The sequence below is a fragment of the Aythya fuligula genome, chromosome 1 (assembly GCF_009819795.1).
Source record: "Aythya fuligula isolate bAytFul2 chromosome 1, bAytFul2.pri, whole genome shotgun sequence".
Classification (NCBI taxonomy): Eukaryota; Metazoa; Chordata; class Aves; order Anseriformes; family Anatidae; genus Aythya; species Aythya fuligula.
The window spans coordinates 126,180,500-126,195,492 of record NC_045559.1 but is presented as its reverse complement, the minus strand read 5'-3'; the positions used below and the strand labels follow the sequence as shown (position 1 = coordinate 126,195,492).

Here is a 14,993-nt window from a genome sequence, read left to right as displayed (position 1 = left end):
CGTGGACAGCCGCATTTCTGGGGAACACTCCCCACAGCCCCCCCGGGCCCTTCCTCTCTCTGGAGAGAACCCCCCTTCAGGCATTTTCACAGATTTCGCCCTCAGCCCTCACAGAACCCCTAACGGCCGCTCCCAACGGCCCCAACCGCCACCGGGCCTGCGCGCAGGGCCAAGCCGGCGCTCGGCCGCGGGGGGCGGGCGCTTGGGCGGGCTCGGCGGCGGCGGCTGCGCGGCTGCCGCTTGAAGGAGACTCGAGGACGGGGCCCAGCACGGTGCCGGTGCCGCCGCCGCCGCCCTCCCTCCCCGCTCCATGCGCAAGATGCTGCTGGCCGCCCTCTCCCGAGTGCTGCCCGGCCCGGCCGCCGCCGCCGCCGCCGGCAGGACGGTGAGGGGGAGGCCGTTACCCGGGGGGGGGGTGGTGGTAACGGCCCCAACGGTCGCTGGGGGGGGGGGAGGCGCGCGCCGCCTCAGGGAGAGGGGGCGGCCGTTGGGGCCGTTGGTGTGGGGCTGCGTGTGTGAGGGGGCCGGCGGGGAAACAGCAATCATGATAATAAAATAACGGTGATAATAAAGGGGTTTCGCGGCTCTGTTCTGCCAGCTCTGTGCCAAAGGCTGCATAAAAATAAGTCAAGATGGTCGCTGTGTGTGTGGGGGGGGTGTCTGTAAGCAGCTGGGCTCTGACTGCGCTCGCAAAGCGCAGCGTACCTCAGGTGTCCCGCTCGCCTGACGCGAGGGCAGGGCCGGTTTCCGTGTTGAGGTTAATATTTAGGGAAGTGCGCCATGTGCACGGCGGGTGCTGTCACACGGGGGCAGGACGTGCCGCCCGGGGTGCTGGCTGGAGCACAGCCAGGGTGCGGCCTGGAGGCTGGCACCCATAGGTGCCCCGTACAGAGGCTCCTGGTGCGCGAACTAAATTAGGTACAAAACGCAGCGATCCCTTTTTGGAGGCTTTTTTCAGGCCCACTTCAAAATTCCCTCACCCTGGCCCCTTTTTGGAGTGCTTTGCCTTTGCTCAAATAGTGATCAGTTGAGCTCTTCCTGAATTTTAGTTCAAATTGTGTTATTTCATGGCATCTGTGTTTCATTTCATCTCTTTCATGTGAAACATTTTCACAATTCTCTTCTTTTTCATTATTATTCCATTATAACGACTGTGGCCATGAGGAGAAAATAATCTAGCTGACAAAAAGGCACGTTGGCAAGATCATATATTTTGTTTTTGGCAGTGTTAAAGGGTGCTTTATGGTAGTTGAGATCAATAACCTTTTTGACATTGAGAGCAAATCTCTTACTGTACTTTTATTAAGTAATTTACTTGCCTAGTAATTTCTTGCCCTGGCACGAAAGCCTGTGGGTGGCTGGTTTCATGGGAATGGCATGAGAGAGTAGGTTCATCAGCAAATCCTTCTGTGTTGGTTGGGACTGTATGGAATATGCATCTGAAGGTATTCCTTAATTTACAGCTAAATTGTGTTAAAATTTACAGATGGATGCCAAAAACTTGTTCCTTACTGCATGTACTTGGACTGCTTTTGACATGCTGTGCTTTCCTAGATGTCCAAACCATACCCATTTTGGATATCTTAATGTAGTTTTTTGGATCCTAGTAACTGCCAAATATGCAAAGATTTCTCTTTCCTTGTTCTTAGGCATTTATAACACAGGCATAAGATAGCAAATAAATAGCAGCAATCTTAATCCCTTAGGCAGCGTTTTATACCTGTTTTGATCATATTATTAAGTGTAAAGATAGTTTTCTGTGACTCAGAGCTTACCTGTAAACTGTATTGCAGTTTGCTAATAATGTGCTGATTTCTCCTCCCTCAATGGTGTGTTACAGTTACTTACTCTTTTTTTCTTTATCCTTTTTCCCTTCCAAATGCTGCTAACCTAGGGAGCTGTTAGTGAGGTAAGGCCTAAACCAATTTGGTCAAGGTTTTCTTTATTTTTTTACTATGTATTGGCCATGTGTTAAGAACTCTTGTACAGACTGCCTTGCATTGCTTTCGTGTAGTGCTCAGGGCTGGGATCGGACCAGGCTGGCCTCCAAAGGTCCCTTCCAACCTCAGCCCTTCGGTGGTTCTGCAAATAGTAAACTCTTGACAGACTTCCAGCTCTAGAACTAAAATAGCTTTTTATCGCTGATAATACTGTTGCATTATGGTAAACAGTGTGGAAACCTGGTTTAAATTTAAAATCTTCAAACATTTAATCTGATAATGTTGGGGGAGTGGGAGATCATGATAGCCAAATCAAATAGGCAATGGTAGATAATGAAGAAGGATTGAGAAAATTTCTCCTGGCCTTTTTCCAAATTTTATATCTATCAATCATACCATTGTTGGAGACACAGGACTGGATAGTCTCAAAATTTTGAAAGAATGAACCTTGAGCTAAGTGTATGCAAATTCCAGAGCTGAATAAGCTACAGAAATTTATGGGTAACTTAATTAGCAACGTGATTTTGCTGCTAAAGATCAAGTGCACTCCTTATGGCCACAAGGTGTGCATGAATAGATGACCATCATATAGTGAAGTTATTCAACACCACTTATTGGTCAGGTAATAATAGCCTGTACACACGCTGTTAGAAAGAACATCAGTATTTGTTTAAACATCTTTCTTGTCTCTCCCTTACTCTGCCAGCCACTCTGTACTTGTGTATTTCATGTATCCTTAGGTAGTGGCCATGCTATTACCCACTTACATAGTACTCTCCTTCTTCACTGCTTGTTGCCTTGCATCCACCCACCTTCTCTTCCTGTTAAAAGGAAAGAGCAATTGTAGTTCACATTCCACACATCTGACGTGTTTTGTTTTTTTTCCAAAGAAAGTTTTTGTTCTGTCAAGGTGAAATTCCAGTCAGTGCCAAGAGCCATTGAAATATGCAGTAGTTGTATAGAAGAGTATGTATTTTTAGGATTTTGATGCTCTTCACGGTATTTTGAAGCTTATAGGTTTTCTTTAATTAATCAAGGGTATAATTTCTAATCTTAATTTCAAATCCTGTGTTCTAAAGGAGTTCTAGTACGTATGTACAAAACTAAAGTTCTCTAATACTATAAGGATATGCCACTGGAGAGTTTCATTAAAAATTATTTCAATTTGGGTGTACTGTTAGAATTTGACAATTCATTTGCTTTATCTTGTAATTATATTTCAATGTTGCTCATATTTGTTTTTGTGTTTTGTTTTTTTTAAGGCCTCTCGAGTGATGGTAGCATCACGTAACTATGCAGACTTTGCAAATGAAGCTACATTTGAAATCAAGGTAATGATGAAGCTGAAGGCTTTCTACTGGTATTCTTTGTAAGCACTGTTGTAGATCTTGAAATGATGGATGTTTAAATCAGAAGAGTTTTCAGAACCAAGCCCTGTACTACCTGGCCTGATTTTTAGATGGAGCTGGAAGCACGCTGCTTGGAAGTGTGTGGTTGTGTGACTGTGTTAATTCAAAGTAAAGTAGTGTGCAAGTGCATTGTATGAAATTCCTCAGGGCATTGTCGGAGTTGTTCTGGAGAGACTGTTGCTCTAACACAAAATGTCACGTAACCTGTAAAGCAGTATTTTGCCCATCTGTGTCAACAGAGCTATTTGTTGGTCCCTTCTGCTGGACTGGAAGGATTTTTGGTATGGGTACCTAAAATCAGCCCTCCACGCAGCTCAGGATAGGCCATGGTTTGGGGAGGAATTGTTGTGGTATGTGTTGTGGTTTGGCCAGTAGGGTGGCTGCTGCCGCTGCGGTTTATAGCTGTGGGTGAAAGTGGTTGTAGAAGAGGTGAGGTCCAGACTTAGGACCAGATCTTAAAAACTCCCACAGAGGAAACTCCTCTGTCTTGTCACTTCACTAAGCCTATGTGCATCTTGTCAAGTATTTGGAATGCAATAACCATGGAAATGAGCTTTTCTAGTACTTCATGAGCACTTAACTTCACCTGCTGGTAGTAGGAGCTATAAGGTTTCATTTTGTGAATGGAAATCTGTCTTTATTGAAAGTAAAGCTTTTATTTTCCTGAATTTGGAAACGGTGCATAAATTTTGTAGTTTGTTTGACCTGGGCATTTAGGTTCTTCTGGCCTTCTTTTTAAAAAGGTATTACAATCAGGATTTGAAAATGGTGTGTCATTTTTAAAAAAAAAAAAAAAAAAAAAAAAAAGATAGAAATGGGATCAGCTACCTTCAAGAAATAAATACTTGTTCAACTTCGCAGAAATGTGACCTCCACCGCCTGGAAGAAGGCCCTAGTACCACGGCAGTGATGACTCGAGAGGAGGGCCTCCATTACTACAAGACGATGCAGACCATACGACGCATGGAGCTGAAGTCTGACCAGCTGTACAAGCAGAAGATTATTCGTGGCTTCTGCCACTTGTATGATGGTCAGGTGAGATTCCCCCTTCCTTTCCTTTTCTCCCCCAAGATGTTTTTATATTGTCTTGCCCTACTTATGTAGGGATTTGAATAGATGGGAGAGTAAATCTGTAACTGGGTATCTGTGTAGAATGGCTGCAGTTGTCGTGGGATTTGTGATTTGGTTCTTTATTTCTTTAAAACCTGTCTGTGAGCGCACAAGGGAATCCCTGGGGTCTTGAGACAGCAATAGGAAGAGAGAGAAGGCAGGTTTTTGTTCCAGTGGTTCATAGATCAGGTACCCACTATAAAGCAAGAGTCAGGAGAAAGAACTTCCTGAACTTGGTGAAACTTTGCTGTCTGTCCGTCCTCTGCCCATTTTTGAATTGCAGTTATTTAGATACTTCATCTGGGAGATGTGTTTAGGAAAAAGCTTGCGCATCTTTTTAGCTTCTCATATTCCTCCTGTCTAATTTTGTTGGCTGCAGACAGGACAGGTTGGAATATAGAGCCCAAGGATGTTGTAGCTCCAGATTTTGGACAAACAGGCCTAACATCACCTTTGTATTCAAGGCAGCCTTCTGTAGCTGTGCTTTTTCTCTTTTCTCCTTTATTTCTTGTAGGGGGACCACAGGTAGACCTTGCAATGCTGCTGACTGTGGAAACACTGTGCTTTTCTTCATTGCTAAACTTACTTTTCATCTGTAACAGGAGGCTTGCTGCGTAGGGCTTGAAGTTGCCATAAAGCCTACAGACCATGTGATCACAGCGTACAGAGCTCACGGTTTTACCTATGCACGAGGTGTTCCCGTTCGAGAAATTCTTGCTGAGCTTACAGGTACGTGCTGAGTAGAATGAGGATTCACATGCTGCTGTACTCATGTCAGAATTTTTTACTCAAATTCAAAATGCTGTTGATGTACAAAGTGTACTGGGGCTTCAGAAGTAATTTAGGGACATAGTAGAAAATCTTTTTTAATTTATGATGCAGCCACTTCTTATAATAAAACATAAGTCATAAGCTGGTCATAGGCATAACTTTAGAAAACTTCTTGATACTGTATGCCATGTTTGATGTGCTGTAGCAGCTTGCTTAAATGAAGCTTGCTGGCGGTTGTCATTTATTCTCAATAGGGCAGGGTGTTACCCTTCCTTGGAGGCAGACTTAAATTTTCTGAATTATACTGTTGAAGTCTTAGACTGGAAGGCACTGCTTGTAAAGATAAAATGGTTTGGGAAATCTTGACTTTTTTGAAAAACAAGAGCATGACATGGTAATCTCTACCTAAATTTTTGTGGAAAGGAGGTGGCTATTGACAGCCAGATTGTAAGGGGAGCAGGCAAGAGAAGAGTGGGTCAGCCTGCTGAGATCTGCGTACTGATGTCAGAAGTGAAAAATTAATAAGGAATTTGAAAGCCTTTGTATGCTGCTGGTATTATGAATCATTGCTGTAATGAAGACTTAATTTGAGCATTTGCATGCTTGAAACATGAATATAGAAAAGTGCGTTGTGGAGACAGAGAAGAGGTATGGCTTTATATACTAAGATAGCATGTGTTTGACTTGCCAAATGTTAGGTACAGGTAAGGAAGAAAGTAAAGAAGGAAACTTTGACTGAGGTCTGTTATTGGACCTGAAACCATAAATATCAATGCTGTTATTGTCTAATTTACTTTTCAGTGCATCATATTCTATAGCATTATGCTTGGTTTTAGTGGGGCCCTTTTAGTGGGGGAAGAACAGCAGTACAGAGACCGTTGTTCCAAGAAATGGTGCTTGGGGCAAGTTTCTGGATAGTTGTGCCACTGGAGTTCATTTAAGAACAAAGATCTTGACTGAAAAATGCAAAACTGAAAGATAGCCTGAGTTACAGTGACCAGGAAGTGACAGAATTTAAAAATGTTTGAAGGAGCAGGAAGCAGAGGCAACCAAAGACTAATAGATAAGATCATCCTATGGGAAACAAACTGTAGGAAAGGATTGTTTGGGAGAATTGACAGTTCACTGAGGAATGATATTGTGGAGACCAGGTTGTTCTAGGAGGAGTAGAAAGAATAGGGAAAAGTGACTTTGGTAAATTAGGAATTCTAACTAAGCTAAAATACAAGAGGAAGGGTTGTACAAAAATGTGAAGGAAGGTTACTGATGTTTGAATGTAAAACAGTATTTTTATGATGAAAACTAATCTTTGTTTGGTTTGTGTTTTTTTGTTAGTTTGTATTTTTTTTTTGTTGTTTTTTTTTGCTTTGGCCCTAGCTGCAGAATCTGTCGAAGCCCATGTGAAACCACTTCATGGGCATAGTAAAAGTACAAAGAAGATCAATAATAAAAATGATTCACCCTTAAGAAAGGGAAGTACAGATTCCAGAGCAGCACCAGCATTCTACTTCTAAAACAACCACCAACCCTAAGGCAAAATAAGCAAACTGTGCTTAGAAGTAAAATACAAGCCTTTATGATTAAGTTTGAAAAGCAGATTAGGGTAAGAAATGTAAAATGTGGCACAGGCTGATGAGAAATTGTGTGTTCTTAGATTAGCTGGGCCTGGTCCACCTGACCAATTTTAGAAAACTTCTTGCAGCTCAAACTTGATTTAGGCAAAAATTTCTGTAATTTAAATCAGTGCTGCATCTAAAAGTATTGGATTTACAGTTATATTTTAAAAAGTAAATGAAGAAAAAAAAGAGAAATAAAGCAGTTGGCCACAGTTTATTCCTGGAGAAGATGATTAAATTATGCTGTGAGTACTTTATTACCTAAAAGGTGACATTAAGAGCCAACATAATTTGCCAAAGAACATTATGTTAAACAATCTAATTTCCTCTTCTGCAAGGAAACAGAACTAATGGACAAGGAATAAACACGTAGATGTCAAGTTTTCCTTATTATTGTTTAGTAAGTCTTTTGACAGTAGCAGCTGTGATCCTGTATAAGAGATTTCACGTAAATCATGATTCGGTAATGTAGCTGGAAAACCACTGATTATCAAAGTTCTTGTTGAATGAGACGGGTGTATTCAGCAGGGTTTAAGGTCACTCTGCTGCCAGTATAATTCTGTTCATAATTAAGAGAATGGTGTGGAGGATTGCACTTGCTGAATTGGTGGAAGATAGCAAGCCTTGTGCTGGGGAGAGATTGGCTTGAGACAATGTATAGCCTTTTGACAGCTATACATTGTTGTGATATATTGTATTAAATGAAAATAGTTGTAATGCTTAGCCTCTGTAGGACCTCAGCTGGAGAGCAGTATTGTTGCTGGTTTTGATAACGGGCTAGACAGCTAACAAAAATTGACTGTGCTGGAGGAGGAATGGGATGGCTAGATTGATGTTTCTCGAACTTTCTGAATTGGAAGGTTTAACTTAATGGAGTGGAGTGCGAGCATCAAAGAATACCTTGTCTCAGCGGGCAAGAGGAGATAACAGCAAATAAAAATACTGATTTTTGAAGTTGTACAATGAACCTTTTAAATAAAAATAATAGGTTGAATTTGGAGTGGAATTGGAGTGTCTTAGTTTCAGGTACTGATGGCACTAGGGAGTTTGCTCTTTTAGTGCACTGTCATGGATGCTGACCTTTGTCTTCCAACTATGTTTGAGTACACTTAATGTGTATTTGGAAAAGTTACTCATTTGATGGGACTTCTTGTGGTGCTTCATGGGCTGCCAGTTACTTGCAAACAACAGCTTGAATAATGCTGGGCTATGTATTGATGTTTATATGGAGGTTGGGAGTTGTGTTGTTGTATGGCTGTCCGTTTTCTTATTTTTTATTTTGAATCTGTAATTTTTACTTCTGGTTATAGTCAAAGAGAAGACAGATTATTGCAATTAATTTGGAATTGTTCGTATCTCTACTGCAGAAGCAAGAATTAAAAAGGACTGTACATATACTTCTTGTTACGGTAGCATAGATTACATGTATGAGAAATGTAGTCCATGTTGGCTATTAAAAAAAAAATAAAATTACTACTTTGCTAGAGAGTGCTTTTGTGTTGAGGACACTGAAATTCCTTGGGTGGCTTTGAAGTTTCTTCATAAATCTCATTTTGTATTTCTTGAAATGTTTTCATGATCACTGTTCCTCCTGGTTATTTATTTGTTTGTGTTTTGTTTTGTTTTTTTGATACATTTAACTGTAAACTCTGCAGATAGAGGCCATTATGAGCTTGGGAATCAATGTGTTACCTCTACTGAGGTGAATCTGATGACAAATACAATGTTGTCCTAGTGTTGTTACCTTTTAAAGGATCAGATTAGATGTTACCATTTGTATAGTATTTTTCCTCTGAAAAAATAAATCCCTTCATGATCATGTTTCAGGTCGAAAAGGAGGATGTGTGAAAGGAAAAGGAGGATCGATGCACATGTATACCAAAAACTTCTACGGTGGTAATGGCATCGTCGGCGCTCAGGTATATACATGAATTCTGCTTTAAAACACAAGGTGAATTTGGCTCATGTCCCATGCCACTGTTTCTTCTCTGTGTTGGTAACAACTCTTCATTCCTTGAGCAGATCCTTAACACAGTAAATGTCTCTTGACATTTCACCAGCTACTTGTTTTCAGCTCCTCTGAACATTGTTCTAAAATTTTGTCTTCTCCTGTGCTCTGTGACAGGTTCCTCTTGGAGCTGGGATTGCTCTGGCCTGTAAATACTTTGGTAAAAATGAAGTCTGTCTGACTTTATATGGGGACGGTGCAGCCAATCAGGTAAACAAGCTTTGTTTAAATGTGGCTCTGTGAGGAGTGTGTCTGTGGGTAATCTGTTTTTCCTCTGTGAACTCTGAGCTCTGCCTTTTTGCAAGGTAGCAGGAGCACGTCTTTAGCCTGTTCAGAGTCTGCAACCCAGACAACATCTGGCTTGGAACTAAAAACAAGATTTTATGTTGGGCTTTCTGCTGCAAGGATGCTTTATTAAAGAAGGCCACTGATACCAAGCGTCTTGCAGAGCTGCTTCAGACATTTGGACAGTTGTTTTCATATTTTGGGCAGAAAAATTAAGCCAGATAAGAAATCAGTGTTTTAGAGTGCAGTGTTGATGTATCTTGCCACTTCGAAAACACAGGTTAAGAGCTCAGCTCTTGTTTTTCTTCTGTGTTAAGAGTTAAAGTCGTAAGGCTGATGCAGTCGATGTGGTTGAACTTTTCTTTTACTTTGCTGTAGCAGTGTCCTGCCAAGTTAATCAATCAAGAAGTTTCTTATGACTATTCATAAAATACTTTGATTAAAGTAGGTTTTGTGCTACCAGAACATGGATACTAAAAGAGGTTTTAAAAAAACAGGTTTAAACATACAGAGCATCTATGAGTTGAGGTGAAAGTTACCTTACCTGGTAACTTCTCTCTTATTCCTGCTGAGCTGCAGCAAGTAGCTGCTTTCAGATTACTTTTAGTGTTAAAAGTTTTACTAGTTAGACATCTGCAGCTGAATGATTTTTATTAGAGCCTCATGCTTGAAGTCTGAGCTCCCTGACTAGAAATAACTTCTCTTCTTTCAGGGCCAGATATTTGAAACATACAACATGGCAGCCTTGTGGAAATTGCCTTGTGTTTTCATCTGTGAGAACAATCGGTATGGGATGGGAACTTCGGTTGAAAGAGCTGCAGCCAGTACGGACTACTACAAAAGAGGAGACTTCATTCCAGGGCTCAGGGTGAGTGCAACTCCAGTTTGTTTTGAGGCATGCAGGTATGTGCAGTAAATGTATGTCTCAGTATATTTATAAATACTCTTAAAAATAGGAAAATTTGAAATTGAAATCCTGTTGCACTTAAAATACGGAAGTACTGAACTTGCAGGCTAGTTTTTGGCAATTCTTTGGCTCAACTTGCTGTTCTGTGTCTCAGGTGGATGGCATGGATGTTCTATGCGTCCGAGAAGCAGCCAAGTTTGCAACTGAGCACTGCAGAGCTGGAAAAGTAAGTCAATAGCCACTCCTCTACTGTAGGTGGAAGTCGTAGCAATAGTTGCTGCATAAAATATTTCTCATCTAGCCCAGTTTTCTGTAGTAGCTATGACTTGTTTGACATTCATTTCCTTTTTTCTCCACCAAATGGAACCTGGGAGTCATTGAGAGTTCTTTTAATACTGTTAGGATTGTTTACGTGCAATTGTTATTAATGAAGCTATAAGAAAAAAAAACAAAAAACAAAACAGACCTGGTACCCTGTTAACTTCTTCCTGCTTTCTATCTTACTTAAATTCTGCTTAAAACGTGTGGACTGTTAGACAGCTGTGTTCTTGTGAAGAGATTTCTTAGGGTAAGTGGCAAGGAAAATAATTCTGTATTTGCAACAAAGGGAAAGTGAAGTTCTGTGAGACTTGATACAAGATGATAAGAGATCTATTTTTATATACCTCCCTAGCAATGCATACAGAACTAGATAAAACCTTAAGGTTTTTCAGCACAAGTGTCTGTCACCCAAGTGTGATACATTGGTTCTCACATTTGTTGAAATATTTAGCAAAATGATATTTATGCTTGGAATGCACAGCGTGAAAAGAAGAAAATTTCATACAGAAGAACTAGTTTCTGCTAGTTACAGTCTTAAAGTGAAAATAATAGGCGATTTGAAGTAGTCTGGGTAGTGGTTCAGTGGCATTGGGAGGGACCAAATGGTGTAATACTGCTCAATAAGAACACAAAAGTAAAGGCTAGTAGTATCAACATAATCTGCTTATTTGAAAAGAGTTATGTTTCACTTCACTAGTGGCCATAATGTTATGTGAATTAATTAAACTAAGAAAATTGCATTAAAATCATTTGTCATTGGTGCAGTATTTGCTATAGGTGAGCTGCTATAATAACACAGTGACTGCTCAAGGTGATAATGCATCTTCTGTCTTTTTGAGGGTCCTATCGTGATGGAGTTGCAGACATACCGTTATCACGGCCACAGTATGAGTGACCCTGGGATAAGGTATTGTGAAATACTTCCTTGGCATTTGCTGAAAATAATTAAGTATTGATGGTCAAAATCAGGAAACTATCATGGATTTGGTGTTTAAATCCAGTGTGAAGTGCATAAAGGTGGTCATGATGAAATAAATCACTGTGCCCAGTCTGGTCACTCATCTCATCACTCAGTGGGTAATCAGGGGCTATGTAACATACCTGTTTTATTTGCACTAGTAGGAAGTTTAGTTCTAGAACAAGAGCTAAGTTTAAGTTTCTGTACTTTTTATTAATGAATTCTGCATTCAGTCTGAGTTTATGGTGTGTTCAAAGCAAGCTTTGACTGAAAAGTAGCACACTTTTCTGAAGTTTTTAGAGTATATAAAATCCTAACTTAAAAGTATAAGAACAGATGAAGTCAAATGGAATACTTAAAAAATGCAAACACAGATGCTAGAAAGATTTGGGCACTGTGTGCCATCTGACAAACTTGAACTGACCTACATGAAGTAGGGTGTGTCTTAACACATCATCAGAAACTCGTGGTGAAACGGAGTTTTTAATTGATTGAGCTCATGAAACACATCACACACAGTGTGACCCACCTAATGCCACAGCAAGCCACCAAGCCCTACTGTTATTTCTCTTCAGAGGAGATGGGAGTGGGAAGTGCTACCCCTAGAGGTAACTGTTTCAGGCCGTGATAGCTTCCCTTTCCCTGCCTGCATTATATTCAAGCTTGTATCTACTTCAGCTCAATCTCCATTTTCAAATCTAAGAAAAGTTCTAGATGTGGCTGTGCTGTTCTTAGAGCAATTAATTTTCATTGCATTCAACCAATTCTTCGGTCACACCTCTTCTGTAAAAGGGAGCTGTGTCCAGAACCTCACTTCTGTTCAAGGACACCACTAAAGGCTACCGTCTCTTTGCTTGTCTTGCTCCTAGCTATCGTACTAGAGAAGAAATCCAGGAAGTGAGAAGCAAAAGTGATCCCATTACTTTGCTGAAGGACAGAATGATCAACAATAACCTTGCAAGCATCGAAGAATTAAAGGTATGACTTTAAATTGATGTTTAAGCCAACTCTTGTGCATTCACATACTAGTTATCTGAGAAGCATATTTACACTGCGTTGTGTATCATCACTCGTTCTTTCAGGGTTTTTTGTTGGAATATATTTGGAATATAATTTGTTGGTCTACTCTACTGTGAAATTTCATTGTAGACCAACTAATGAGACTAATCACTATGTTGAATGAGCTGAAACAGCGTAGCTCAGTGCAAGGCTCTTCAAATAAATCTCTTGTCATACTAAGATCTAGAAACCAAACTTGCCCATATGAGCTAGAAAGGAGGTAAGTCTCTGAACTTGCAGGGTCTTACACTGGCAAAGGTCATTGGTTGTGAACAAGCCAGAAACCCTCAAAGCGAATATTCTGAAACTTCTGATCAATTTTGTTTTTAAAATAAAACAAAGAAAACGCTTCTAGTGAAATCTTACAATGCCCAGTGTAGCTGCTGCTGTATATGTTACCGACCTCAACATCTTTTGTATGTAAAGTGACAAAGAATATATGGACAGTTAAAGGTTAAGCTACAAATAGAACGTGTCATATACTTAGCCCTCTCATGTATGGGTTACCAAGTTTATCACTACTGAAAAAAATGATTTCTATGAAAGACCTGTGTGGAAGGTAATACAGTAATAGCAAGCAAAGGTGGTATTGAGATCTACTTACACCTTATGAAGGTCTCTGCATCTAAAGTGATGGGGTGCATGGTGATAAACTGACTGACAGGGTTGCAGTAAAAGTTGGCTGCATTCTTACTGTTTTGCAGGCTCAGAATTCAGAAAGAAAAATGCTTGGTGTGGTCATGTTCCTCTAGGAATAAGTTAGTTGCACTATCTAAAGGGACAAATGCTTCACTTTAGTAGGGAGGGACATTCCACTTTTTTTTTTTTTTAGATCTGTTATAGACAGCATTAACACGAAGTCTGGCCAGTGCTTCATCACTGCTTTTAACTAACTTCAAAATTAGGATGCTTTTTCTGAGTTGCCTTCAAATTAACATCTCTTTTCTTTGTTTAGGAAATTGATGTGGCAGTGAGAAAGGAGATAGAGGAAGCTGCTCAGTTTGCTACCACTGACCCAGAGCCACCGCTGGAAGAACTAGGAAACCACATTTACTACAACGAACCACCCTTCGAAGTGCGTGGCCCAAACCAGTGGATAAAGTACAAGTCTGTCAGCTAAAGGCCTTTTTATTGGGCATAACTTATTCATAAGAATAAGTGAATGCATTACAAGAACTGTAATGACTCAGAAATAAACCTTGATCTTATTTAAAAGCTCTTTCAAATAAGGAGGTGTTGTGTAAGGCCGTCCATCACATTATGGGTTGTCTTAAACACACCTGAATATTGTTTTGGAAGGAGCTGCATTAAGAGAAAGCAATGGTTTATTTAAATCGCTATGTATTTGCTTTACAAACTTTCCTTTGGAGTGCTGTATGTGTCATGTACAGTGTAAAGACAAAGAATTAAACTTCAATAACATTTAATTTGGTTGTCTGTTTGCATCATTTCTTTATGAATCAACCACTTGCCAAAAAAAAAAACATTTTGGTTAGCTGCGTTTTTGCTGTAGAAAAGTTACTAAATGAAAGCATCAGGCCAGACTTTTCTTAGCAAGAGTAGCTTTAATACAAAAAGCTATATAGAGTGGACTACAAAGAGGTGATGTGCTTAACCCCTTCCTGCGCAACCATCCCCCTGCAGAGCTGTAACGCATTAAGTTCACAGGTTTCACAGCGGTGAAGTGGTATATGTTTTGCAGACAAGTTTTGTCTCAGCTAAGGCTTTGTATTTACAGTGACAGGCATTTGACTTCTGCTTTACTCTTTCATAAGCTGTTACTATTCACTGTGGTGGTCAAACAAGCTGTCTATTTGTGCAAAACCTGCAAGGCCACTATACATATATGTACATCTAATAACTTAGGAATGTATCTTTTAGGTGCTTATTCCCGTTACGTGTTCTGTTTCCAAAGAGCTAACCTTCTGCCTTGGAGGTCTTATCAGCTGTTTGGCGGTGGATTAATATGGCATTCCAAATTCTGCAGAGAAGACCACCTCTGTATGAAGAGTGGAGAACAATTAGGGACTACAGTAACAGGTTAGGAGAAAACACCCTCATGTCCATTACTCTACAGTGAGCAACAACTAAACTCTAGGCTTCCTAATGATTTGCCCAATGATTTGCCATTAAGATGGCACAGAAAAAGCTCTATGCTCCTTTAAGGTTAGGGCCAGAACAACTTCTTCCATATCATCCAGGGGTTAACGGAATGACAATGAAAGGGTTTTAATCAAGGGGTAGGAAAAGTAAATTCATGCTTTCCATGTGTTCACTTAGTCCTGAATGATGGAGAAATAGTTCTCAACCTTGGTAAAAACCAAAGCTTAAGTGGCGTGAAGCACCCTAGGTTATATTACGGCATGTCAGTTAACACATGGACAACATTAACAGAAGATCAGAGTAAATTAACAGAGCTATTTGAAAATCCTAAGGTCTATGTCCCATTTTTTTCATTTTTTTTTTTTTAAATAAATTAGGCTCTTAATGACCTAAGAGGTAGTTCCTTACCGCAGTTGAAGGTATCGCAAATCATCTTTAGTGATATCATTGAGGACAACGCTTAGTGTATAATCCTCTTCAGCAAACTGAAAGGCAAATTTGTTCCC

The 14,993-nt window shown here is 40.3% G+C and overlaps 2 protein-coding genes across 2 annotated transcripts in view; one reads left to right on the top strand and one right to left on the bottom strand.

The window, feature by feature from the left end:
* The first annotated feature begins 232 nt into the window (after window positions 1-232).
* PDHA1 (pyruvate dehydrogenase E1 subunit alpha 1) lies at window positions 233-13,811 on the top strand. The gene is made up of 12 exons (XM_032204986.1): window positions 233-385; window positions 1,895-1,909; window positions 3,203-3,271; window positions 4,211-4,384; window positions 5,062-5,188; window positions 8,674-8,765; window positions 8,972-9,064; window positions 9,852-10,007; window positions 10,201-10,272; window positions 11,207-11,274; window positions 12,195-12,303; window positions 13,340-13,811. Exons 1-12 carry the CDS (start codon window positions 311-313, stop codon window positions 13,502-13,504), a joined length of 1,215 nt encoding a protein of 404 aa, XP_032060877.1. The 5' UTR covers window positions 233-310; the 3' UTR covers window positions 13,505-13,811.
* Window positions 13,812-14,057: 246 nt separating this feature from the next.
* MAP3K15 (mitogen-activated protein kinase kinase kinase 15) overlaps window positions 14,058-14,993 on the bottom strand; it is an 83,530-nt gene continuing 82,594 nt past the window's right edge. The window contains exons 30-31 of the mRNA XM_032198229.1: window positions 14,896-14,972; window positions 14,058-14,383 (exon numbers count right to left, since the gene is read on the bottom strand). Coding sequence (XP_032054120.1) covers window positions 14,302-14,383; window positions 14,896-14,972 — 159 coding nt within the window. The 3' untranslated portion in view covers window positions 14,058-14,301. The remainder of the gene's footprint in view (window positions 14,384-14,895; window positions 14,973-14,993) is intronic.